Below are 25371 nucleotides of genomic sequence, written 5' to 3'. Positions count from 1 at the left end.
AGGGAGCCAATATGAGCTCATAAACCAAACAGCAATTTTCAGACACATCTGTTCCTGATCTCCAGAATAAACAGTGTCCAGTGGCTCCGGCTGGTGGGAGCCTGCATTAACCCCACTGGCTGTCCCGGAGCGAGGTGAGCCTTCAAGGGCACCCAGCTTCACCCACGAGCAGTTTGGATCTCAAGGCTGCCCCAAAGACTCACTATTTGCAAACAAAACGTAGAGATATGTTTACATAAAGAGGAAGCTGGCTCTTCGATGGACTTCAACTTCCCAGCGTCTCCAAGGCACTCCGAGGGCCAGGTCCCCGATGGGGCGCAGGTACTTGGCAGTGGGAGCCGTGGTGGTAGATGCAGACGGCAGCATCAGCAGCAGCCGGCTGTGGGGGACCCAAGAGCACGGAGAAGCCTTGGCTCATCCCTGCCGCCCCGGATCTATCCCAGGCCCCACAGGCTGAGGGGAGGCGCAAGGGGAGTCGGGTAGGTAACGAGGTTCCTGGAAACACATCTGGAGGCAGCTGGCAGAGTTAAATATTTAGATTGGTGGGCTTCCCTGGACTACTGAGAACACAAACATCCACACCACAGGGCTGAGTTTTGTGCAAATGTTGGGGCTTCGCATTTTTTTTTTAATTAACATTTTCCTCTCACATGGTTTACATCAATTTATAATCTACATAAGTTGAAACGGAACATAGACAAAAAATATATCCTTACCACCTTATTAAAGTCAAATATTAATGGGGGGGTCCCATCCTACCTCCATCGGCAAAAACTGGCAGCCTCAGCCGGTGCCCAGCAAGGACAGGCGTACCCGGAGCCTGCGGGCCCAGTGACACCGTGGCCTGCACAGGCCGTCTGAGGAGAACCCACCCCAGATTTCCTGGGTGCAGCTTAGTCCAGGTGCGGCACGCGAGCCTGCACCTCTGGGGGCCAGCTTCATCAACCTGCCTGCTCCTGCTCTCGTGTACGCTCGGCCAGCTTGCGGGCTGCTGTTACCCGACGCTGGGAGGCGAGTGGCCCTGGCGCTGGGGCAGTGGGAGCCGCTCATCTGGGCTGTCACTAGCGCCACGTGGACCTCTGACTCGTCACTGTCAGAGGCGAGCCAGAGCCTGCCCCATCACACCTCAGCGGCCGACCGCGTGCCAAGCGGAGATGGTGGGCACGGGCAGGCCTGGGGTCTCAGGCTCCAGTGGCAGTCTTCCTCCTCGGCCGCCTGTCCCAGGGAGCAGAACTCCTCACTGAGCTGTAGGCCGCGGCTGGCTGGCCACTACTTCCTTCCTTCAGGCATCTCTTCCTCCGACGTGCACGCGATGGGTACCGCTGTGCCGAAGGCCACGGGTGTGAACAGATCAGAACGCACTGCAGCTTGAGGCCAGTGAGCCCCTCCAAGACTTCGCCCTGAGCACGAGCAACAAGAGCGGAGGGCCTGGAACCCCTCTGCCACAGGAAGCCGCCCTTCCCAGTGCTGAGCAATGGGTTCAGGTCGGGGATGGGACCTGCTGAGCCCCCACTGTGGAGCAAGCTGTCTGCAGCGAGGGCCCCAGCAGCACCCGGTCCCGAGACAGGTGGTGCCGTGCCTCCTGCTGGCCTGGGCCTGTCCTGCCCGGGTCCCAGAGCACACGTGGCCGTGGGGGCTGCCCCGTGGCAGTGCTTGGCTGAGGAGAATGTGAAATCTAAGGCAAAAGTACTGTGAGGTACACGAGGTGCCGGCCGGCCTCCCCAGGGGAGCCTGCCCGTGTCCGGACACCTGCTTCAGCCGCCTCGCTGGCCCCCAGGAAGCCTGGCTTCTACGAGCCACGTCCCCCACCCATGCTGTGCGGCCTCCCTCTGCCTGCCACCCTGCTGCCTCCTCAGCAGCGCTCTCCCACCTCCCCAGATTCTGCCTGACCCTCTAGCGCTCTGGATGGGAAGTCACTTACTGTGAACCTTTACACTCAATGGAAACAGAACATTGGGGGAAAAAGGAACCGAAAAGCAGAACAGTCACAGACAGCCTCACGGGTAGGCCAGAGGCAGAAAAGACAAACCCTGCAAATGGAGAGTCTCGGGTGGAAAAGTCCAGAAGTCTGCTGTCCAGCTCTGCGCTGAGCTGACAGTTAGTGTGAGTGTCTCCTTGTCCAACATTTGCACAGGCAGCAAGGCAAAGCAGGTGTGCTTCCATGGGGGCAAGGAGAGGCTGGGGCGGCCCGCGGCAGCCTCAGGCGACCGCCACTGCCGCCGCCACCCAGGGCCTCTTCAGTTGCGTCAAGGTGACAGAGCGAGGACGGAGGCTGCCCATGCATGCGGGCCAGTGGGTGCAGGCGAGGCTGCCCAGGGACTGCCGTCTGGGGGCGGGGCCGGGAGAGAGGCTGGCAGCAGTTAACACCGCACAGAGTCCAAGCCCTCGCACCGGACGCGGGAGGAGAGTGCTGCAGGAAATGGAAGAACGAAGCAGGCTATGTGCGCGCCCACACCGGCGTGGTCAGTACCTCTTCTGCATGACAGATACACATAAAACAATCCCCAACAGCACGGAGCTTTAGACACGACTAGAGAGGGACGAGGGCGGGAGCCTGGGGCGCGGCACTGCGGCTGGGGGCAGGCCAGCTGGCTCTGTACAAGGTGCCACAAAGACGCACAGGGTCCAGTTCCTGGGAGCCGGTGTGCCCTAGAGTCCGGGCGTGGGAGTGTCCCACTGCAGTCTTTCAAGTCTGTGTAGGGCCCCCGGCTGGTGAGGCTGGCCCCGCCGCCCCTGCAGCCGGCCCCGCCCCGGGCTACACGTCGGTGGAGAAGTACAGTGTGTTCCGCTTCAACTCGGCGAAGGAGATGGGGGGGTGCTGCAGGTAGTAGAGGAGGACTTGGACCTGTGGGGAGACAGGGGACACTGAGGCCGGGGCCCTTGGCCTCCTCACCCGACCTTCTAAGAAGTGGTCCCTGGGCCGGGGTCAGGTCTGTGGTGCCACCTCCCCTTTCTTGGAAGTCTAGGTATGTCTGCCCATTTACAGCAGTAGGGGGCGCCCCGGAGCCCTGTCCCTGGCCACACTCATGGGCTTTTCTACCCAGAGCCTGAGGCTGGCATTGGCGGTGTGGCTCTGCCTCCAACTGGACCCAGCTCTAGGTCTAGTAGGGATCCCATGGACGCCTCCCAGAGCTTTCATGCACGAGGACAAGGCTCCCCCAGAGTTCTCTACACCCCGGGCTTGCTTCCCCAGACAGAGGCACTCCCAGAAAGCAGGCAGCATCCGGGACACACCTTCCCTGGGCCCCTGTCTAGGTGCAAACATTGTGATTTGGCCTGGGAGGGCCCGGGGCGGGGCTCTGAGTCGAGCTCTCTGGCGCCCCCCAGCCCCAGGCCTGGGCAGTGCTGCCGCTACCTGTGCCATGACGTCGTGGGACCAGATGTCTGCGGCTGACGTGAGATGTGCTTTGCTCTCCACTTCTGAGGGTCTCAGTAACGTGGGGCCAAACACGGTAGCCAGGTTGTGGAGCGACATTTTGTTGATGGGCTCCTTCTCGGCAACCCTGAAAGGGACGGCAGGGCTGAGAAAGAAGCACCCGGAACTCCGGGACCCTTGGCCCCAGCCACAGGAACTCCCAGCACGACTCCCAGGAGACGGTCACCTAGCCTCCCGCTCCTGCTAAGACTGATTTTATTGACTTGAAAGGCAGAGCATCGGGGTCGGGGGGAGGAGAGACCTTCCATCTGCTGGTTCATCCCCCAAATGGCTGAAATGGCCAGGCTAAAGCCAGGAGCCTGGATCTCTATCCGTGTCTCCCATATGGGTCACTTGGGCCATCCCCCGCTGCCTCCCCAGGCATGTTGGCAAGAAGCACGACTGGAAGTGGAGCGGCTGGGACTCGATCCCAGGCACTCGGATATGGGATGCCAGTGTCACAAGCAGTGACAAGTCAGGCCCCTCTCAAGGACAGAGATCTGCTAGGAAGGGGAGTAAGCCTGGGGACCACACCCTCAGCCGTGTCCCGCCCGTCGCTATGGCAGTTCCCAGTTTCAGGGCCACCCCTGGACTGATGACAAAGTGCCAAGGCCAGCAGGCCCACGGGGAACTCCCGCTGCCTCGCCTCAGAGAACACAGCGGTTCTAAGAAGGCTGGAGCAGCCGTCCTGCTCACGGTCCTCTGAGGAGGGCGCTGTCGACCAGCATCTCCACAGCACAGACAGGTGAGTGTCTCGCCCAAGGTCACACCGCTAGCAAGTGACAGAGCTGGGATCTGGATCCAGGCGGTTCACCCTGGAACCCATGCTCCTAAGTGCTCTGCTGCGGACCCCATCAGTCACACTGGGCTAAGGGGGCCTGCAGGGGGCGCGGTGGGCCGGGAGCCCGGTAGCTGCGTCCCACGATGGGGCCCTGAGCCCACCCTGTTCTAGAAATGTCTGCCTCCCTTTGGGTCCTGCCCTGCTTCTCCTGGGTAACAGACCAGAAGCTCTGTGGCTCTCAGTGACAGTGGCAGCTGCCACCTGTGGCTGTTGTCCAGGCAAGGCCCAGTGTCACCAAACACACCAGCAAAGCTCACCAACCTCAGAAATGTTTCTGGGGCTGAGCTCCACCCGCTCTGAGCAGTGCTGTTCACCCCTCCCTGGGGTACCCACAGCCCCGCCCATTGGCAGCAGCCAGGCCACGCCCACTGACTGCTCTGGAAACGGCACACAAACACCACAGTGCCAGCGGGCAGCTGTGCCGCGGGGCCAGCCCCACCACACACACCATCCCCCCACATGCGCACACCCCTCCGCACAGCAGACACACATGCCACGCAAACCGACACCACACACACACACACAGCCAGGGGCCCAGATGTGGGAACAGGCTGTGCCCGGTTCCCAGGGTGGAAAACCTAATGGGTTTCCCTTCCCACTCCTCTGTGCGTCCTCCCCACAGCGCCTGCCAAACTATTTGGGAATTGGTTGGGGCTTAGGTCCTGGCCAAACCAGAGGGGAAAATGTCTCATAATGGGAAAAACAAGACAGTGGTCCCAGGCACATCCAGGTCTCCGCGGGCCCTGCCGTGGCCGGCCCGCAGCGCTGCAGCGGGTGTGCCTGGGCCCGACACGGGCTGAGCCACACAGCAGGCCCTCAAGGCTGGGGCTGGGGAGCGCCTGGGTGCCTGGTGACCTGTCCTCACTCCCACCTGGGATTAGTCTGGGGCTTTCGTGAGTGCCTTTAAGGCCACTTTCGGCTCTGGACTTTGTGCACCAACCACAGCAGGGTGAAGGGGATGGTGAGGAGGGGCTTAGATCAGGATTTGGGGGTGGTGGGTCCTAAGGACAGAGCTGCTAACCCAAGCAAGTCCTTGCCGGGCTGGGGACTGCGTCTCCCTGTCTGGAGGGCGGATGTGGGCCAAGACCAGCAGGTTTCAGACTCTGTGACTGTGACGCAGACTATGCTGCAACCCAGCAGCCGTCTCTATGTGGTCGAGTGAGAGAGTACGTGTGCTTACACTGCCCGACACTCTCCATTGCACTGCATTTTACAAACGCACCGCTGGTGGGCTGGGACCCACGGGTGCAGAGAGGACCAGGGACCGGCCACCCTTGGCTCTAGGCTCAGCATTCTAAGCGTTTTGTGACCAATGTCTGAGGTTGCCATCAGGACCCAGGTGGTGCTTAAAATGGAAGAAGGGAGTGCAAGGAGGTGACAAGCACTGATGAGAGGCATGGCGGAGACGGGGTCCCCTAGGGACATGGGCTCCCTGCCTGGGGCAGTCCTGGGTCCCCTCACCCCCCGCCCCACCTTACCTTTTCAAGTGTTCCAGCAGGAAGAGGAAGGTGATGAGGTTGGGGTCGGGCAGGGAGCGGAGCAGGTGCATCATGCAGTTCTCCTTGGCAGCAGGGTCTGACAGGGCTGCAGGGAGAGGAGGGCAGAGGAGGGGCTAGGCCTGGGCTTGGGAGCCCTGGCTGGAGCCCCTGTGGCCATGAGGCTCTGGGACCCCGAGGGGGAGCCTGGCTGCCAGGGTGTGGGGCCCACCACCACTAGAACTGGGCCAGAAGGTGGGCCTGGCGGAGCAGACCCCCGCCTTCCCCTCGCTGCATGGCCAGTGCTGCTGGTCCTCCCCCAGGCTGCTCTGCGTGGCTGACTTGAGGGCAGTGCTGCCCAATGCTGCCAGTGGCGGGATGTCTGCTCTCCACACCTCTGCCGCTCCTAGCTCCCCCTGGGGGCTTTGGGGCCAAAGCCCCGTGTGTGGCAGGCAGGCAGAGAGGGCGTGCCCGGCCTGCTTTGGGCCAGGCAGGTGAGAGCAGGAGCCCTGCTGAGCAGTCCATGGGCAGAGTTGGGGGGGGTGAGAGTGGTTCTTCTGGAAAGCTCAGCACAAGGCCTGTCAAGACCCCTGGCCTGACCCCGCCTCCTCTTCAGCTCTGAGGTGCCAACTCCTGTCTGGGTGTCTGAGACGGGAGGCACAGGTGCAAGAGGGTCCAGGGGCCCTGGGAGCCTCACCGATGCCCTCCATGAAGGCCGGGTAAAGCCGGTCTGTGAGGAGGGGTTCGGGCAGCTCCCGGAAGTAGAGCTTGAGGGTGCCGGCGATGGCGTTGATGTCCATGTCACTCAGCATCAGCAAGATGTCCTTGTTATCTGTAGGGGAGGGGCGGGGCCGCATCAGCCTCCTGGTTACCCCAGCCCTCCGCTCTGTTCTGCCTCCCCCCACCACCTGCCCTGAGACAGACAGGCGGGAGGTAGGCAGGCAGCGCTACGGCTGTCTGTGGCTTGCTCTGTTGGGTGGGGGCAGGGGAGCAGGGAGGGCCGCACTGGGGTCTCCCCGCAGCCTAGGCCCTCTGGATGGCTCTGCTGAGCACATCCGGACAGCCTCGGGTCACACGCGGGGGCCCTGTCCTGTCCTCGGCACCAGGCTTCCCTGCTGGGACCCCTCCCCCGCAGGGGACCACCCGTCTGGCCAGTGCCTGAACCTGAAGCCAGGCCCCACCTCTGAGGAGTTTATAGGCAAAGCTACAGGCAGAACCGGCCTGGCCCGGAGGGCCAGCAATGCAGGCCCAGAGCCTTCAGCTCCCTGCAGCCCAGCAAGCACCCAGGCACCAGCAACGCGGCCTCTGGAGCCAGCTCTAAATGCAAGTCTGGGCTCAAAACCGACCAGCCGGGGAACCCAGGCCAGTGACCGGGCCTCTCGGATCCTCAGCTTCCTTACGGGAAAGACAGGGCAGGGAGGGGGTCCCCGGGGAGAGGCAGGAGGGGGGGCTCAGACCCAGGCAAGCCCCGGCCCGGGAGGGCTGCAGGCCCCGGGCCTGAGCACAGCACCTGGCCGCGGGCGCCCAGGGCGGGGCCTGGGAACTCACTGGCATCGAAGACGGCCTTCAGCGCCTGGATGTCCGTGGCCACCCCCGATATCCGGTAGATGCCGACCTCCTCGATGCCCCGCTTCTCCACTTCCTCCACGCACTGCCGCACGATGTAGGGCACCTTGGAGCGCTCCCGCCTGGCGGATGGCGGGCAGGTGAGAGCAGCTGGACAGGGGTCCCCCGGCCCAGCCCGCGGCAGCCCCTGGGGTCAGGAGAGAGGGGCCGGGAAAGGTCTCCCCCACCCAGGGTCGGCAAGGGACCCAGGCAGAGAAGGTCCCCGGAGCCAGGCCCAGAGCTCGGGGGCAGGAGTGCTGCCCGAGACTCCAGCCTCAAGGAGGCCCCGCGGGTAACCTGAGCGAGGACGGAGGCCAGCGGCCCCCGGGAGCGGTGGGACGAGGGACCTGGGCTCGCAGCGCTCAGATTTCGGCCTGTATCGCGAGAAGCACCCAGTCTGGGATTTCTGCATGGCTCTTTGCGTGTCCAGGCCGGCCGCTGATGCTAAGGCACCGCGTGTGCCAAGGAGCAGCACACGCGTCTGCGGGCCACGTGGGGCCTCCCACAGGGATGCCAGGGGCGGCACCTACTTAGTCACCACGCTGATCTTCACCCCAAAGACGCCGGTCTGCTTTTTGGACGGGGTCCTCTTCAGGCTCATGTCCCGGCTGGTGAACTTCATGGAGAACTCCACTTTGATCTGCTTGGGGGGTGAGGCAGGCACAAGTGCCCCGGGGCATGAGCACTGAGTGCACCCCCCATCCCCAGGACGACCCCGGGGGGCGGCCGGCCCAGCACCTGCGGGAAGCAGCCAGGGGCTGGGCTGCCCGCTCTGACTCACCCCGTTCATCTCGATCACGTCCGTGTGCCAGTTCTTGGTTTCAACAGTTTGTGGATCCAACTGCAGAGATGGAAAGAGAGCACGTGAGTGAGGGAGAGGCGGCAGCTCACGGCCAGCCAGCGCTCGGCGGCCTGCGGAACCGTTAGGAAGGTTCTGACGCGTCAACCCTCCGTGGCGGCTCCAGCCCCGCTAGGGAAGGAGCTGCAGTGCTGAGGAGGAGGTGGGGCGCCCTCTGTTGGGTGCTTCTGCTCTGTACTTTATTTATTCCTGACCATCCCACTTCACGGATGCACAAACTGAGGCCCACAAGCGGTAAGCAACTGCTCAGCCCCCCGAATTGGGAGTCAGCCGGGTGGGGCTCTGTCCTGTCCAGAGGGGACCTGGCCTGTTCTCAAGGAGGCGATGGAAGGCAAGGACCCCCTGTTCTCGGGGTCAGCGTGTCTGCAGCCCAGCCCAGCCCAGCCCAGGCAGCAGCAGGAGCCCGGCGAGGTGCAGTGTTGTTCAGCCAGGCTTTTTCCATCTATGTGTGGCCGCCAGTAGCAGCCCCCCCCCCCCAAGACTGTGAAGATCCAGGGAGGTAGCCTGGCTTCAGCATTTGGCTCCCAAGTCCGCCAACATCGCCCAGGGGAGGTCCGCAGAGCGGGGGAGGGGGAGGGGGAGGGGGAGGGGGAGGGGGACCTCCGCACGGGCCGATCAGGACTTGGTGTCTCCAACTCAGCGGCTTTCAAACCTGCGTTCGCATACCCGCGAAATAATTCTGAGAAACTCTGCACTCCCCAGCACATTTTTAAGTCAACATCTCAACATTTATACAGTGAGTTTACACAGTTGCAAAGAACAGTTTCCAGAATAATGTAAATACTGGCATCTTAAAACCGTGACGTTATTCTTTTAAATGTGTTCAGTGGAATCCGAACACCATGGTGATTCTGATACCCGCCATCATCCACTTAAAAAGTCACGAGCAAGCTCTTTTCTTCCTGAAGAAAGCCTGCACCTTTCTTCTTGGATTTACGGTTCTATCCCCTTTCTTCTAAAGAATTGCGTTCTGGTTTGTATTTTACCAATTAAAAGACTTATTTAATTATTTGAAAAAGTTACACAGAAAGAGAGAGAGACAGAGAGACAGATCTTCCATCCACTGGCTCACTCCCCAGATGGCTACAACGGCCAGGGCTGGGCCAGGTCGAAGCCAGCAGCCAGGAGCCCCATCCAGGTCTCCCACATGGATGCAGGGGCCCAAACACTTGGGCCATTCTCTGCTGCTTTCTTAGGCCATCAGCAGGGAGCTGGATCGGAGGTAGAGCAGCCAGGACAGGAACCAGTGCCTGTATGGGGTGCCGGTGTCACAGGTGGTAGCTTTTCCTGCTGCACTACAATACCGCCTCCATATTTTGTTTAATTTTTAAAAGATGCATTTATTTATTTGAAAGGCAGGGCGATACAGAGAGAAAGTGATCTTCTATCTGCTGGTTTACTCTCCAAATGCCTGCAATAGCCGAGGCTGGGCCAGGCTGAAGCCAGGAGCCGGGAACTCCATCCCACAATGGCAGGGGCCCAAGTGCTTGGGCCTTCACGCCCTGCGTTCTCAGCTGTAAGCAGCAGGGAGCGGGATCAGGAGCAGCACTCCATGTGGGATGCTGGCGTTACAGGCAGTGGTTTGGCCTGCTGCACCACAGTGCTGGTCCCCAGGCAGCTTAACTGCTAGGCTAAGTGCCCACCCCATTCCTTCACCTTTCCCCATGTTCCAAACCTTAAGTTGCACATAAACCCATTACCAAAAATTATTTTAAATGATGTCTTGGCTGACAACTGGGTCCTCCAATGGTTTGGTGGGAAGCATAGAACCGGACACCACATGGCTTTGGAAGGCCACATAATGGCCTGGAGAAGCTGTCTGTCGCCTCCCAGGATGCAGCGGGCCCTTCCCGTGCGGAGGGCTGAGGGCAGAGGCTGTGGTGAGACGCCTGCTCAGAGCACCGTGGCTGAGGACCTGCACACCCTCCCCGCGCCTGCCGGGGAGTGTGTGCCTTGAGCTGGATGCTGCCTGGGTAGGCTGGGGGCTGAGTGCTATGGGCACCTTCCACTACCCCACTCTGCAGGGGCAGGCGGCACCCAAGCCTCTGGGCAGGGAGCCCTGGGGCCATGGCTGGCTTGCTAGGGGACCTGGTTTTGGGCCAGCTGTGGCCCAGGCCCGATACTAGTCATCAGCTCCCTGCACACAGGAGGAACAGAATTGAGAGCATGAAACAGAAGGAGTGTGGAGAGAACCAGGCGTGCCTTGGGGACAGCCGCTGCCCTCAGGACCTCTAAACACAAGGAAGCCTCAGGCAGTCGCGACCTGGCTTCGGCCCAGGCTCTCTGCTCCAGAGGGCTGCAGGCCAAGGGTCCCACTGGGTCCCCAAGGAAACTCTGACTTTGGCCTCACTTTCCTGAAAGCTCCCTCCTGTCTCAACTTCTTAGGCCCCTAAGGCTGCCCCGGTAGTTCCCTCACCCCATGCTGGCAGCTGGACCTGGACTCAGGCCCTGGGACTGCTCGCAATCTGTCTCCTGGCAGGTGCCCCACGGGGATGGCAGCGGCTCCCTGCCCACTGACAGGGGCAGACACTCCCCTCGGGGAGCAACCACACTTCCTAAAAACCTGTCTCGGCATCAGCATGAGACCCAGGACAACTGCATGGCCCCGGTATCTGGCTGGCTTCACCACAGCCTTTCCCTTGCCCTGGCTGCCCACGCCCCGGCAGCTGCGAGGGCCCAAGCCGATGGTGTGCCCTGGCCCCATGACCGTTCCTCTGCATGGAGCGCCTGTCACTCACCCTAACAAACCTGTGTGGTCTCTGCCTCTGCAGCTGCTCCCCTTCTACAGAGGCGGCTTAAAAAGCAGGAAGGGCCTGGTGTTGTGGCACAGCGGCTTAAGACACCACCTACGATGCCCGATCCCATCAGAGTGCCAGTTTAAGTCCCAGCTGCTCTGCTTCTAATCCAGCTGCCTGCTAATATGCCTGGGAAAGCAGCAGAGCTCATGGACTGTCATAGCCACGTGGGGAGTAAACCAGTGGAGGGAAGATCTCGTCCCGTCTCTGTCACTCTGCCTTTCAAATAAGTAAAATCAATTAAAATTAAAAAAAAAAAAAAAAAAAGCAAGAAGTACTGGCCCAGGGCACTACACACAGGGGTGAGGGCTGGGGTCCAAAAGTGAGCCCCTGCCTCCGCTGCTAGGCAATGACCCGTGGGGCACCTATGCTAGCGCCCGCACTTCTTGGCAACAACTATTTACTCAGCAAAGCTGTGAGGCCTGGCGCGGGGTCTGGCCCCAGGCAGGCCACCCCCGGGACAGCCCTTCTACTTCTTCCCTCCCCTCACCCCGGTTCCAGCTGCCCAGCAGCAACACTCGATCTCCCGGGAGCATCCAGGACAGGAAAAGCAACTCCTGGTGCTCCTAGCCCCGCCTGTACCAGGCAGCCTCCAGGCTACCCCAGGCCACCAGGCTCTTCAGCTCCCCCTGCCCTCCCCCTGCCAGGCACCACGCACTGTTGGTTCACACGGGTCGGTGCCACATCCTGACCACTGCCTTCTTCCTGGGCCTTGCTACAAGCATGACACCGGTACCTGCTCAGGGAGACCCGCCCAAGCCCTATGGCCCTGCCAGTGACGCACTGTCTCCCAGGAGGCCAGCAGCCTCCAGAAACCAAGTCTATTTCGGGCTGTCACTTAAATACAGAGAAGGGGGCAGGGAGCGGAGAGGGCCATGGCACATTTTCCAGAGAAATGATTCTGCCTGAAGTGCTGTGACTATTTATAACCCCTGGGAAATGTGGACACTGCTATTTCCTGATTAGATTAGCGCTGGCCGCGGAGGAGCCGGCCCCTGGCATGTCAGGGGGTGGGAACACCTGATGGCTTACCCTCTGGTGCCAGCGGACAGCTACCATCTCGGCCCCAGGCACCTGGAGGCCAGGAGATCACCTGCAGGAGTGAGATGGGTGGGGCCAGGCTGGGGAGACCCACCGGGGACACCGCCTTCACACCCCCTAAGTGGGGCTCCGGCAGACAGAAACAGGCCACAGGCCACGCAGAAAGCAGAGTGAGCCGGCCCTCCATGGTTACTGAATGCAGCCCAGTCATTTTCCCGCCTCGCATTTAGCCAGTCGAACCTTGGCCACCCACTCAGACTCCCCTAGAGCAAACGGCACATCCCCTGCAGCAAAAGCCTGGCCTCCGCTGGAATCCTGCGTGGGGCTGGCAGGTGGCCTTCCTGTTCTGGACCAAAAATGGCCTCATGTTCAGGACAGGAGGTGCCAAAGCGGCCTTGCCAGGCGCTGGGAGGACCGGAGGCTCCCAGGGCAGGGGAGGATGCTCTGTGCGTACCTGAGGGTCCTGCTCACCAGCACCGCCCCCTGTATGAGCCCGCCCTCCCAGCCCTGTCTCTCTGCAGCCTGTTCCCTTCCCTCTGCCCCAGGGCTGTTCATCGCCACCTCCCAGCATTTCAGAGTCCAGCAGGTGTGGGTTCCTGTCCCCATCAGGGTGTCTTGTTACTGCTCCTCGGGCCGTCAGAACCATGTAGGAGCAGGCCCTCTGGCCGCTGGGCCACACCCTGTCTGCTATGCCATAGCTCGCCCGCAAGTCTTCCAGGGATGGCTGCTCTGCCCCCACTTCCCACAGGCCCTTCGAAGCAGGGGGGCTCTGGTCTACAACAGGGGGCCTGTGCTGGCTATGGGCCTGGTGTCTGTGGGCAGCAGGGGCTCAGCGGTTGGAGCCGGCCAGGGCTGGTCTTGGTAGGAGAGTGGGCGGTGCAGAAGCTCAGAGCGGCCTTCCGTGAGCATCACTCTGGGGTGAAACCCAGGTGCTCCCCCAGGGCTGGGCATCCCGAGGACGGGGCTCCCAGGCCCCACTTCTGCAGGCTGAGCCCCTCCCTCAGAGCCCTACTCATGGCTTCCATGGCAGGGGCCCAGGGGCCCCTGGAGCTCTGCCTCCTGGCACAGCCCTGACACGCTCCCTCCCAGCCTTCTCTGCTCTGCGTGGCCTCTGAGGTCGCAGCCCAGCTCTCTGGCCCTGCTCTGGCAGGCCACGGACTTCCCTTGAACCTGTGGTTACTGAAACCCGCAGGCTGGACAGGAACTCAGGGAGGAGCACAAGCAGCCGGCCCTGCACAGGGGTTTGCTCTAGGCACGTATGCCCCAGGAGATGCGGCAGGCTGTAAAGACAGGGCCCTGAGCCAGGGGTCCTGTCTGACTCAGGGGTGCATTTCCACTGCCCCAGCCCAGGGGCCCCAGCATGGCCAAACACCCAGGGCTGGGTCCCCTTGGACACCAGAGCCAGCATGTCACCGTGACAGACTATAGGTGTGAGAGCCAAGGCAGGGCTGGCAACAGGGGGGGCTGGGAGCTGCCAAGAGCTGACCTCTCCTCCCTGAGGGAGGGCCCAGAGGAGTCCAGGGGGAGGCAAGGCCGGGGGCAAGGCACTCAGCAGCCCGGTCAGGGCGGCCAGGGTCAGGGTCAGCAGATGGCGACCTCATCTGCCCAGTGCCCTCTCCCTAGCCCGGCCCTCACCTGCAGAGAGAGGCACGGCAGAACAGGCCAGGGCCCTGTGGGCAGCCACATGAGGCCGCTTCGCCTCAGCTTGCCCTCTCCCCCTCCCCAGAAAGCCGAAGCTCCCAGGCGTCCACACGTGGAAGGGGTTTGGCCGCTCAGAACTGAAGCCTGGTAAGCGTCTCCGTGCCCCGGCAACCCGCCTTCCCCAGGGCTCCAAGCAAGCCCAGGGCCCGGCCTGCCCCGCACCCGCCACACGGCAAGTCTCAGCTGTGCGTGGCTGTCCCAAGAGCACGCACACAAAACTGCTTCTGGAGACACCCAGGCCAGGCATGTCTCCGTCCACACTGCCCAGTCCCCAGGAAGCCTGGAGGGGCACACGGGAGTAGCCTGGCAGGTGGGGGCACCAGGGTTGCCAGGGCGGGGTCACTCAGCTCAGTCCCCAAAGGGAAGGGTCCCCATAGAGGTCACAGTGCCAGGCCAGGGCATCTTGAGGCTGCGGCGGGGGAGGCCCAGGGCTAGAGAGACCACCCTGGGCTCTGAGCCGGCCCCTGGACCTGCAACGTGCAGGTAGCAACATGTACTTCCTTCTCTGACTTCACCCGCCCTGCCTTAGATCAATGTCTGGTACTCAGATGCACTCAACACGTATCCTCCTCGAGATAACTGTTTAAACACCCATGGGCAGTTCCCACGGCACTCAGATCAAAGGCAAAAACTCTTGACATCTGGCTGCTGCCCCCTCACTCAGCGTCACCTCCTCCACTCTCCACACAGCCTGTGTCTGCCATGCACACACCTGCCTAGGACTTCATTTTGTTCCTTATCACTGCAATCTTGGTTCGAAATCATCTCCTCTGCCTAGGAGTGCCAGCTCCGTGCCCCATTCCAGCTTCCTGCTAACGGGCTCCCGGGGAGGCAGCAGGTGAGGGCTCAAGTAGTTGAGTCCCTGCTACTCATATAAGGGATCTGGATCAAGCGCCTGCTCTTGGCTTCAGCCTGGTCCAGCCATTCCGCCACGGGCCCTGAGGTGTGGGGCCAGTGTTCCTGCCTCTCTTCTCCTATCCTTAGTGAATGGCTGGCTGTGGCCCAGGGGCAGCCGGGTGATTTCTCCCCCAACCCCGACTCTCCCAGCGTGTTTTGGTTTAAGGCTTAGGAATGGGAATCTTGAGATACGGCCAAGCTCATCACATGAACTGGATTCCAGGAGATCATCCCACTCAGCACCGTTGTTGTACTGGTGCCAGAGAACCAGAGAGGTGAAGAGATTTGCCTAAGGTCACACAGCAAGTTCAACAAGCAGACCCAGGGCTTTAAAAAAAAAAAAAAATCCTCTTAATTCCTCCCATGCTGATATCCTCCTTCCTCTGGCCTCCTGTGTCATGCAAGACTGATGGCGGGGGCTGCTCGAAAGAGAAAACCTGCTGGGGCATGGGCAAGGCATTCAGGCACCTGACAAGAAGGCAGCCTGTGGTTTCTGCTGCTCTGGCGCCCATTGGAGGCACCTGCCCTGGCTGGGGGTCACTGTCCGAGAGAGAGATGGAGCCAGCTTCCAGCTCAGGAGCAGAGTCCACTCTTCCTCAGCCTATGCAGGGTGTGGGGATCCTGGGGCCCTCCTAGCCCCTCTGCAGAGACACTCAAGAGCAGCTGCCCTGGGCATTCTGCACCTATCCAGGGCCCACCCTGCAATGCTAGGCCAGCAGGCCTTCATCGACAGCTCATGGGGTCCAGCACAGACAGGGCGCTGGGTGGGGAGGTCCCAGGCACAGGGGGCTCTGTGTGCTGAGGACCAGTGGCCCTTGAGCGATGTGTAACAACTCCCCCAGGCCGGCACCTGCAGAAGTTCTGTGCTCTTTCCAAAATGCCCATCCTCCTGGGCTTGGCGCCTCAATGCCTCTGACTCTTACTACAACCCTGGGTTCTGGCCTTTCAGGAACCACCTTGGCTGGCAGGCTCAGCTCTCTCTGCTCCAGGGCCATCTAAAAACTAGGGAACTGAGCCCAGTAGAACAGAGCAGCCAAGCCATCTGGGGGACTGCCGAGCTGCAGGGCAGGGCCAGTGCCCTACTGACTGCCCGCAGGCCAAGAAACAGTGCCTTGCCAAGTCTGCTTAGAGCAGGAGCCCCACCCTGGGCCTGTGACCTTCTCAGCAATGGCACAGAGTGGACACGCATGAGGGGCTCTGTGCCTGGATGGAGACCCCTGAACTCCCTCTGAGACTCTCACAGCTGAGGATCCCTGCTCTTCTGGAAGCTTCTAGAAGCCAGAGTGTCAGGGGATCAGGAGTTGGGTCTTCTTGCTCTGGGGGCCTGGGCAAGTGCTGTGTGGCTATGGGAACACAGGGATACCCCTGTCCCCAACCTGCTAGCCAGCCTGACCCCTGTCCTGGTCCACACAGAGGCCCAGGAGGTCACTCAGGGCAACGTGGGTGGGGTGTGAACACAAGTTTCTCTCCTCTGGAGAATGAGGAGGAGGGCGGCAGGCAGAGCGTGAGCGACCAAAGCCAGGAGAGATTTCCCACTGCATGAAGTTTCAAGATCATTCTGGATGCCCAGAGCCAGATGAGGAAATGCAACAGCTGTGGTGCTCACTGATCCCTGGGTTGGGAGGAAGAGTCAGGTTCAACGTTGCATTTGGGTGGGCTCCGAGCTGGCAGTGGTGGCAGTCCAGCCACGGAGAAAGGAAGCCTCTTCCAAGACCATTGGCACAAATGGAGCCCCAGACTGCCCTTCCTCAAGCAACACCTCTGACCACGGTGTAGGCAGGGGAGGCAGAGACCACCAGAGCACCCCCGGGCTAGCAGCAGCCCCGGCTTCTTGAAAGAAGCTCTTTGGAGGCAGAAAATTCTGAATGAGGCAGAGACAAGGCCATCAGAGGCTGTCCTCAGTCTCTACTCCCTGGACCCTACCCATCCAGCCTTGAGTGCGGAGCTACGGTCTCTCCCCTAGGCACGCGCTTCCGGCCTGGCCTCCCAGGGGCCCTCTCAGCCTCCCCGTGACCCCATGAGCAACTCCCTCAAATCATTCAGATGCTTCAAGGCTTCGGAATGGGATTCCTCCTCCGCTCCCTTCCTCTCCCAAGTTCAAGCTCAGGAGCTAGAAACAGGCGGGATGGGAGGAAGAACAAGGCCTGGAGCCTGGTCTACTTGAGTGGGATTTGAGGCCAAAAAAGAAAAAAAAGAAAAAGGAAAGTAGAAACATGAAGTTAAATACCGAGAGCACTGGCAGAGCCCACAAACCCAGTGCCACGTGGCTCCTCGGCTAGGCGCTTGCACAATAAACGGACTGCCGAGTCAGGGACAGAACAAGGCTACAGCCCCACAGTTCTCCCTGGGGACAAGAACTGCCCTACTGTAAGCCCTGCTAGGACCCAGAGGAGAGCCCGACCGGCGTGTGTCCCCTCCCCAGCAATGGCAGGCTCCTGGGACCAGAGGCCACCACTGCTGTCCAGGCTCAGTTTTCATTGGGAACGTCCTTATCAGAGGAGATCCTTCAGCTGACCCCCCCACCCCCCACTTTAAGGAATCTTTAATTAATGAGAGGGGGAGGGCTCCAAGTATCTCCCCAATCCACAACATCAGATCCTTAGAGCTCGGTTAACGTGGTGACCCCTCCTACCAGACTGGTAAGAACCTAGCGCCCTTCCCCCACCCCCACCTAAACTGCTGCCTGATTCCAGCCCCTGGGCCTGGCAGCGAGCCCGCTGCATTGAAGAAAAAATTAGGTTAATGCAGCCGGGGAGAGAAGGGAAGAGTACAGCGGGCCCCAGCTCCGTCTGCGCACCCACCAGCCTACTCTCTGCCAGAGGCACTGGAGGGTGGGTGTCCCTCTGTCACCCACCGTGTCCACGACACTGCACACTATCACACAGCAAGTGCAAGGGCACTGAATCACCTGCCACACAGAGCATTCTACCGCTGAAACCACCCCCTAGCGCCACTGATGCCAACCAGCCTGGCAGCCTCTAGTCCAGCACCCGGCTGGCCACCAACCCTGCCCAGAGGGGGCCAACAGACATGGAGCTCATGGACTGCGGCAGGGGCATACCCAGCCCAGGAGTCCCTCAGGTGGCCTCTGTGTTCTGCCAGGGAAGTGCACAGGGGAAGAGGAACTGCAAGTCTGAGAAATAGGGGTTTAAAAAATGCCCCCCATGCCGTACCTGCCAGGCACCTCCCCAAAGGAACAGGTAAACCGGAGGGCTCTGTTTGGTTAGCCCCAGGCAAGAACCTGCTGGGTCAGTTTCTTGCCAACCTTGAGGTTTTTGGGAAATGGATGGTGAGCTCGCCCACGTCTGCTGGCCTCAGCAGGGGGGTGGGGGCACAGGCAGGCCCAGTTCCATGCTGCCCAGCACAGAACGCTGCCTCAGCACAGAGGGGCTCTGTTAGCCTGCCCCCAGGGAGGCACAAGGTGACACAGGGGCCAATTCAGGGGAGCTCAAGTTGCTCCCTGCCCAGCACTTTCTAGGACTGATGTCAACCCTGGGAGGTCAAGTACGCCCCACTGGCAGGAGATGAAACTAAACCCAGAGCCCGAGAGGCCAGAGTCACTTCCCCTCAGCAGGTTTCAGGAGCCACCGTGCAGGCTGGCAGCGAGAGCTCGCACAGAGGGTCCTCCTCCGAGCTGCAGGCGGCTTGCACGTCCCCGTCACAGCCCAGCCTCCTGGCTCACTGTCTGTAGGGATGGGCATAGCCCTGGCTGGCCCCCTATAACACCCTTCTTAGGCAGTCGATTTAGTCTGTACATTTATCGAGAACCGTATGCTAGGCACTGGGCCGGCCTCTTCCTCAGATGCCCAACACCAGGGCCCAAAGCCAGCCCCCAAGGCAGCCTGCCCAGCTGCGGGACAGTCAGCTTCTATCTCTGATTTCAAGCCCAACTCAGGTCTGGGGCTGCAGGCAGGACCGGCAGTCTGGCCTGGCACAGCCTGGTCTGAGCTGCCTGCTGGGTCAGGACCCCCCTGGCACACTGATTGAGCTGCGTGATGTCCAGCTGGCACTGGGCCAGCACTCATCTGGGTGGTCCCTGAAGAGGCGGCCTCCAGTCCCCAGCCTCAGCACCACTGCTACCCCCACTCCCCTCCTTCCTCCCCGGGGGGGGGCGGTGTCGAGGGCCCCTCTGCAGTGCCTGCCGGAGGCAGGGTGGCCAGGGTTGGGCTGGGCACTGTGGAGGACAGAGAGACCCAGGAGTCCCTGGTCTGGTCTGCTCACATTCTTGCCACCATGGACTCTGAAAGCAGCCAGGCGACAACCCCTCTCCCCAAGCGACTGACACAGAGAAGGCAGCCAGGCCGGTGCGGGGCGCACCACCAGCACCCACAAGTTACAGCCGCGGCCAGCAGACCCCTACCCACACCCCAGCCTCGGTCCTACGACCCCAGGAACCTGGCAGCTGTTCTAAGAGGCAGCTCCGCAGCTCCCACCCACGGCACTCCCAGCCCCCGGCCCCTTCCAGGCCCCCGCTGGCACCTTGTGGCGGAGCAGCCGGCTGCGCACCCGGCCCCAGAGCCGCGCGCCGGTGTTGGGGGGCCGCTTGCTCCCCGGCTCCTCCAGCGGATGGAGACAGCAGCGCTCCAGAGGCTCGCACACTGCTTGCAGGCTGCAGTCGGGCTGAGGCAGGACGTCCGTCATGCCGGCGGCCGGGTCTGCGGGAGCGCTCTGCGCTCCGAGCCGGCCGGAGAAGCCCAGGGGGCGGGGTCGGGTCTCTCCTCCCCTCCGCGCCCCTCCCTCCCTCCCTCCCGGAGTTGGCGGCCCAGCACGCGCGCCCAGCGGGAGCGGTGGTCCAGCTGAGCGCACTGCTGCGCACGGAGCCTGGCTGCTGCCGCCGCCGCCGCCACCGCCACCTTGGCCCAGGGGTTCTGCCTGCAGGTCCCAGGCGGGCTCGCAACATGCCAGTGGCCAGTGCGAGCGCCGCTGAGCGCTGCCAACTGCAGGCAGCGCGGGAACGCCCCGCCCCCACGGAGGAAGTGACTCAAGAGAGGCGCTGGAGCGGCCCTCTAGAAATCCCAGCCCCCTGACCCACGGCCCTCCCTCCAGCCCCTGCTCAATAAAGTTTGACAAGCAGCTGACAAACACAAGCCAGTCCCTTCCCCTCCCCTCGGGATCCTGGTTAACTCCTTCACAGTCAGGCTGCTCCTGGGGGCCCTGCGGCATAGGGAGCTTGGGACCGCCCGCAGGGGGCCTGCGGGGGTCAGGTTCTGGCAACTGTCCCCTCCTCCCCGGCAAAGGGCTCCCACTGCCCTGGAGGTCACCTACTCCTACCCCCAACTCTTACCCAAGCACCTCCCTGGAAGCCAACTTGGTGACAGGGACAGGCACTTGTGGACAGGCACAACCCCCTCTGGTGGTGCAGGAATCAGGCCACCAGGGGGTCCTGTTCCTGGACATTAGCACCAGCCAGGGACCACCAGTAAGACTCGTGCCTCACACAGCAGCTCTCAACCATGCCCTGCACAGCTCACCAAAAAAGGAAGCCGCTGGTCTGTGCTGGGCACCGGGGGGCACGGACACAAGACCCAGCCGAGATCCTCAAGGTAACGGCTGAGGACGCCTTTTAGAGACAAGCCTGACCCCCAGATGGCAAGGCACAGGCAAGCCAGGGGCGTCCAGGATGCCAGGCACTGCAGAGGAGCTGGGCACAGCCGAGGAAGGAAGCCAGCATTGGCAGTGTCAATCAGGAGCCAGATCCCCTGTGAAGGTCTCCTGAGTGCTCAATTGCATTTAAACCTCATGACTTCCGGACTGCCGGTGCTACTGTCCCCATTTTGGAACTGTGAGAACTAGGGCTCGGGGAGGTAAACTCTCACCGGAAGTCATGCGGCCACAGCTGGGAATGACAGGTCCCCTTCACAACCACCGCACGGCTGAAGGGAGGAGGGTTCTTGGGATGTGGGGCAAGGCGCTGGGTCAGGCCATTTCCTGGTTGGTGCAAAGCAGGTGGGTCTGGGTAGAGACCTGGAATGCTGCTGCCGGGTCGTCACTGGTGGAGAGCTCTTGGGGTTTATATCAGAGCCCCTGGCGGCTTCCCTGAGCACAGCAAGAACTGGGGGGCTGGGAGTTGCCCTCTGGGGGTGCTCAGCACCACGCTAAGCCTCCACATGGACTAATCCATCTTTTCCCGACTCTGCAAAGTACAAGCACCCCCACCATATACCTTGGAGGAAACCAGGGACACAGAGCATTTGGGAAACTTGCCAGAGGCCAGAGTGGGATGCCCTACCCTTCCCCTGTAAGACCCCGGTGCCTTCTGCCCAGCAGAGGGAGTCCTGCCGGGGGCCTCTAGGGCTAGAACCATGGCCAGGGCTGTAGGTGTCTCCGCAGGGCAGCCGGGCCGGCCCCACCTTTCCCAAGGTACCACAGCCCTTTCTGGGTGGTACAGAAGCTGAAGCTGGCCTACAGCCACTATAGCTAAAAGTTGGCTGAGCCACAGTAGCACAGCCAGCACCCCCTAAAGGGAGCAAAAGAGATACCAGTGTCCCCTGCTGAGGCCTGAGTGTCCATCCCCTGCCTCTTCCAGGTACCTGGGTGCCACCTTTTTCTGAGGGACTATGCAGCTCCCCTACCACGAAATTCATTTCTTCCAGAAAGGCTAAGGCTTGGCTCATTTTTCCAGCTCCATGTCTTCATCCCATTCATTTCATTCAAGAAGCAGTGACTGAGGGCCTGGCTGTGTGCCCAGCCTTGGGCTAGGGACTGAGGAATCAGAGATGAATCAAAAGCCAGGGCCTGACAAAGCTGCCACACACAGGATGTGGACGCTGCTCTCCACGGGAGGCAAATAGGCCTCCCTGCACCGGCCATGGATCAACTGTGCACCGTCTATGCGTCTTACCCCGACGGACAAGGCATCAGAACCAGGCAGGAAGTGCCATGGAAGTTGGGAGAAGGCGGAGGACATCTGTAACCAGAGGGAGTCAAGGTAGCCCCGTTAGGAGGTGGAGCCCTCAGAGCTGTGGGGCACGGCCATCCACCCCAGCTGGGCCCCAGCGCTTCTCTGCATGTCTCCAGCAAATGTGCAATCGGCGGTTGTGTAACTGGCTGGTAAGGAGCCATCGCACATGTCCACCCACTGCAGACACACAGCCAGCACTTGGCTCTGGCCAGTTACCTTCTGAACTGGCCTCTTGCCGGCTTTTTAAGGTTCTCGTTCCCCTGGTCGAGTCACATACCACAGGGTGCAGCCTGGGGGGACAGGTACCCTCTGTCCGCTGGCTATGCTGGGGGGAAGGGGTGATGGTATAAATCCTCTTCCCAGAGCTCTACACTTGTCTGCCTTAGGAGCCCTAGGCTCAACACGTGTCTGGGTGAGGCACGCTCTGATTGGATGCACCGTGGACGACTGGTCTCCATGGTGACATAAGCGCCTTAGCAGATGGGTAGCCGAGTCGGAGGCGCTCCTGGAGATGCTCATCTTCCCCTTCCTCCCAATGGGCCGGGCCTTCCTTGAGGGACAGCACAGATTTGCCTTCTCTTCCCCAAGCCTGACTCATCCTTTCCTGGAATCACTGGCCTGGGAGCAGAGTGGAGGAGGATTTGTGCATGACAAATGTCCCCAGCACACCACTCAAGAGGGGCAGCCTGGACTGTAGGCCCTGTAGGTCACCACGGCCCCTGCCCCATCTCTACTGGATGGGCTAAGCTCAGCTACTCTGGGCACCCAGGAAGTGACCACCCCTCCACCCAGCCACACCTGGCTGAACCCGTCCACCCATGAGGACAGGCAAGAGCCCCTGTCTGGATAAACAGAGCTGGGCAATGAGGCCCCCACGCACAGATGTCGCTGCCTTTGGAATTAAAAACACTCCCAGCAGATCGTCCCAGCTTCCCCCACCCCCTCCCCGGGCTCCGGGCCAGAGGAATGAGAGGGGCTGTCCCTAGTGGGGCGTGGGTAGGAGCCTGGCCGGGGACTCGCCACCAGCACAGCTGTGACTGAGGTGAAATCAGGTTAACGTGCTCAGTAGCAGCGTGGCTGAGGGGGAAGAGGTCACCAGGGAATAACACAGGGCCTGTGACATGCGGGCGGGAGACAGGCACTGCCACAGCACTGCCCGGGCCTGCGAACGCGGGGAGGAAGTTTCCTTCTCAGAACCTCGGGACGTGGCTGCCGCTTCTCTCAGTTGACCCTTCCCCACTGGAGTGACCTTCATCTCCCCCCGCCCTCGTCCCTGTCCTCTGGCTCACAGGACCCCGTGGCAGGAAAGGGAGTTTCTGAGCGTCCAGCAGACCAAGGCCACAGCCCCCTTGCAGGGCTGGCCTGAGAGGGGAGGGGAGTCGGGGTGGGGAGCCCCAGCACACAGAGAGAGGCCTGGCATCCAGCTGTGGATCGGGCCTGGCAGAGACCTGTCAGGCTCTGCGTGGTGTGGGGTGGGAGACCAGATTCTAGTGGAGGGTAAGGTGGCACCAGGGTTGTAGGCAAGCAGAAGCGAATCCTGGGGCTGGTTTCTGGCTGAGTATGGGCACAGAAGAGCAGGCCAAAAGAGAACCAAGCAGGGTAGTGCCCAGACAGCCCAGGACCCGTGGGGTTGGCAGTGTCCTAACTGACGGCTCCGTGGTCCCTGCAGCCCTGCCCGGAGCTCTCACCTTTCTCTGTACCCACCCTAACGCAAGCCTATGGATCGGAAGGACGGAAGTCTTGATAAACGGGGACCCACTTATACATCTTTCTTGTCTGCCCGTCTGATAGCCTGAGTATCTGCTGTTTACGTTCATGGCCTGCACTAGGTCCACGGGCGGGAGCACCTTGCCGGATGTCACTGAGCAGCCAATGGCAGAACTGAGCCTGGCAGCTGCCTTTCCACTCATTTACTCATTCATTCATCCACTCATCACTGAATGGACAGCCACAATGCACCAGGCTGGGAGGCTGCCGTCTACAGCGCACGTCTGACTCAGCCAAACCAAGTGCTGGCCAACCCGCGCCACGCCCACTGCCGCCGCTGCGCGCGCTCGTGCACGCGTGCACACACACACCTCAACTGACCCTCCAAGCAGGAGGGCTCAGGGCTCCTTCAGGCAGTCCAGGCCTGAGACCGCAGAGCTGCCCAGGGCTCTGGGCTCTGCCTGCTAGCAGCTGTGCTTTTCCTAATTCAACTCCCTGGTGATCAGCAGCTATTGGTGGTTAAAGACAGATGTGTGGGCTGGGGCTGGGGCTAGGGCACCGGGTTGGGTATGCTCCGGTTTGGGACGTACAGGTGAAAGGCAGGGAGGAGGAGCTAGTTGCTCCATAGACCCAGTCTGCTGGAGGCAACCTGCTCTCTGCCATCCCTGGCCCAGGCTGGCTCCCGGACAGGCCAAGCACTCATTTCCTCACAAGCTGCACTCTCCACTCTGCCTGACCACCTCCGCCTGTGGTCTCAGGGGCGCCTGGTGGCACTAAGTGGACCGGAGACGCTGAAACAGCCCAACAGCTGGGCTGCTGCCGAACTACCCAGTGGCACAGCACGTCCCTGGCAAGCTCAAGTGATTCTCAGGGCACGCTTGGTCACAGAAAAGGGTGGAAAATCCACTTGAGCCTTTAGGAACATCCTGCTTATCTAGAACAAAACCCACCCAGGGACAGAGTGGGCAGGCCACGCCCCCCCCCCCCCCAGGCCACCTACACCTTCCTGACCCAGGACAGCGGTCACAGCCAGGAGACCCCTTGGTCATTTGCCCATTCCTCCTCACAGGAAGGAGGCCAGGGAACCCCAGCAGAGCTAGTGGGCAGGGGAACCCCGGGGCATGCTCTGGGCACATGGGGCCACCCAGGCAGCATGCTAAGGACATGACAGCCTCGGATAGCAGGGCTGAAGGCTGCTGAGCCCCCTGCCTCCCGCTCCTCCACCCAGCTCTGAGCTCAAGGTGATCTGCAGGAAAGCCCTGGGAAGCCAGGGGCCTGGCAGCCACCCTCTTTCTCTGGATTCAGCTTGCACACCTGTCAGACCAGGAGTAGGGACCAGCCCAATGGCCTTAAATAGTTATTATTTTTACTATGATGACTTTGCTGAGGTCTGTCCCTCCTTTTTTTCCAAATGAAACCTTGTGCTGAAGTCTCCCTGCCTTCCAAGTGGATAAAGGCAGAGGGCAGAGGTCCTGGCCGAGGTGGGGACAGGGGCCCACCTGCTCACACTTCTGCCTGGGAGCTCTTCAAGTCTCTCCCAGGAACTCTCAGCCCTGCAAGCAGAGCCCCCAGCTCTGAGCCGCCTTTCAACTGAGGATGGCTCAAACCTCCAGTTCTGTGGGTGGTCGTGGGGCAGTCCCGACAGTCCCTGCGAGAGCTGCTGCTTCTCCTGACCAAGGCCGTCGGCCCTGTGCTCCCTCTGTGTGAGGGCCAAGCAGACTAAGGCTTTTTCAGGAAACTCCTGGGTCGCAGTCCTGGATCCACAACTCAGGTCTTCCCTCCAGTTCTCTCCCCATTTTGCACAAACGCAGGGCTCCCGCCTTGCTGGTGCAGGTTAACACTTATCTCATTGGGTCAGCCTGGTAGTCAAGCCACGCTGGGGTGTGTTCTGAAGCCAGTGCAGCTTACCCTGGGCTCCACGGGTCACAGTAGGCTGTATCCAGCCATCTCCATCCCAGCCCAGGGGGAGAAGCTGAGCGAGGGGTCAGTCCCCTGTTAGCACAGTCATTGCCACAGCCCACAGCACCACGGTGAAGGACGGGCTGGCAGTGAGGGGCTGCCACAGTCTTGGAAGGAAGCCAGCAGAGTCCCCAAGGCAACCGACCCCTTACTGGTGCTCACATGCAGCCATGGC

General features: G+C 61.3%; 1 protein-coding gene across 13 annotated transcripts in view; it reads right to left on the bottom strand.

The window, feature by feature from the left end:
• Positions 1-590: 590 nt before the first annotated feature.
• ABR (ABR activator of RhoGEF and GTPase) overlaps positions 591-25371 on the bottom strand; it is a 181880-nt gene continuing 157099 nt past the window's right edge. For 8 of the 13 annotated variants that reach the window (XM_017348925.4, XM_089317562.1, XM_089317560.1 and 5 more), the window contains 7 exons: positions 8118-8177; positions 7867-7979; positions 7280-7419; positions 6429-6563; positions 5735-5840; positions 3356-3503; positions 591-2845 (listed from right to left, as the gene is read on the bottom strand). In XM_017348925.4, coding sequence (XP_017204414.1) covers positions 2756-2845; positions 3356-3503; positions 5735-5840; positions 6429-6563; positions 7280-7419; positions 7867-7979; positions 8118-8177 — 792 coding nt within the window. In that variant the 3' untranslated portion in view covers positions 591-2755. Of the gene's footprint in view, positions 2846-3355; positions 3504-5734; positions 5841-6428; positions 6564-7279; positions 7420-7866; positions 7980-8117; positions 8178-19108; positions 19584-25371 lie in introns of those variants that run through there. The other 5 variants (XM_002718897.6, XM_051825368.3, XM_051825369.3 and 2 more) reach the window with 2 other exon arrangements.

Source organism: Oryctolagus cuniculus, chromosome 17 (genome assembly GCF_051225735.1).
Source record: "Oryctolagus cuniculus isolate XC-2025 breed Fujian yellow rabbit chromosome 17, ASM5122573v1, whole genome shotgun sequence".
NCBI lineage: Eukaryota > Metazoa > Chordata > Mammalia > Lagomorpha > Leporidae > Oryctolagus > Oryctolagus cuniculus.
The sequence above is the reverse complement of the archived record's forward strand: the minus strand, read 5'-3'. Positions and strand labels throughout refer to the sequence as shown.